We start from the raw sequence: 934 nt of genomic DNA, 5'->3' as shown, positions 1-934 counted from the left end.
GAATAGTGATTAACGGTGTCAGCTGTTGATAGAAGGCCGTCATTTGACATCGATACTACGATATTGCCTGTGAAATAAGGGGGTAAATAAGTGTTGGAGGGGACATTGCTGAATCTTGCTCTAACCCTCCTCATCCAGTTTTGTGTGTGACCGAACGAGCTCAATCAAGCGGGTGAAATTGAAATAAATGACCTCCATTTAGGAAATTTGGAGAAGAGAAGAACAAAAAAAAAAGATAAAAACGTCTTTTTGGCGATAAATTGGACCTCCCAATCGATCCCATTGATGGCCTAGGAATCCGGTCTAATCGAGTGTGTGTGAATTCTATTCTCAACTGGATATGGGTGATCTTTGAATTTGGAAATGCTTCATGGCACTATGAAGACGCGACCATTCTTGGGGTGTCGCAAGGTGTCATTAATCTCGGCCTGTCTAATGATCCTGGTTGTGCCAAGCCATTCTGTAGCAGGTAAGAAGAAGCGTCCTTTTTCTGTCATTTGATCCTCTATTGAATATTTGTTGTATGCAAAAAAGTATATCTTTAGAACTTGAGCTCTCTGCTCTTGCCCGCTCCCCTGGGGTTGATGACAGGCTCTTTTGTGCAGGGTTGGTGCCAAAAATTGTCCATGATAGGATCGCTTGAATTGAATGGAGAACGGCCACCACCATCATTTCCCGTCTATTCAAGTTATTTTGCTCGAGATTCAAATGAAACAAAAGAGCTTCCTCCGATGCATTCAAACTAGCAACATGAGATTTATGTGCATTTCCCAATCCCAGTCCCATACCAGAGCAATATTAATCAATCATTTTTATTTAAGAGCGAGAGAGGAAAGAACGGGTTACCAACGCAAATGTTGCTTGTCGTCTTTTGACGATCAGTCCCGACACAGATGCCAAATTGGCTTTACTTTCAATTGTGGGTCGAGAGTAT

General features: G+C 42.2%; 1 protein-coding gene across 1 annotated transcript in view; it reads left to right on the top strand.

Annotated features, from left to right (window-relative positions):
* Positions 1–6: 6 nt before the first annotated feature.
* The window catches only part of LOC131891125 (protein sax-3-like), a gene marked incomplete at both ends in the record, with an annotated part of 40,234 nt that continues 39,306 nt past the window's right edge, over positions 7–934 (top strand). The window contains 1 exon segment of the mRNA XM_059240639.1: positions 7–469. Within this exon segment, the coding sequence (XP_059096622.1) occupies positions 364–469 (106 nt within the window).

Source organism: Tigriopus californicus, chromosome 11 (genome assembly GCF_007210705.1).
Source record: "Tigriopus californicus strain San Diego chromosome 11, Tcal_SD_v2.1, whole genome shotgun sequence".
NCBI lineage: Eukaryota > Metazoa > Arthropoda > Copepoda > Harpacticoida > Harpacticidae > Tigriopus > Tigriopus californicus.
Note: the sequence above shows the minus strand (reverse complement) of the source record. Positions and strands in the feature narration are given on the sequence as shown.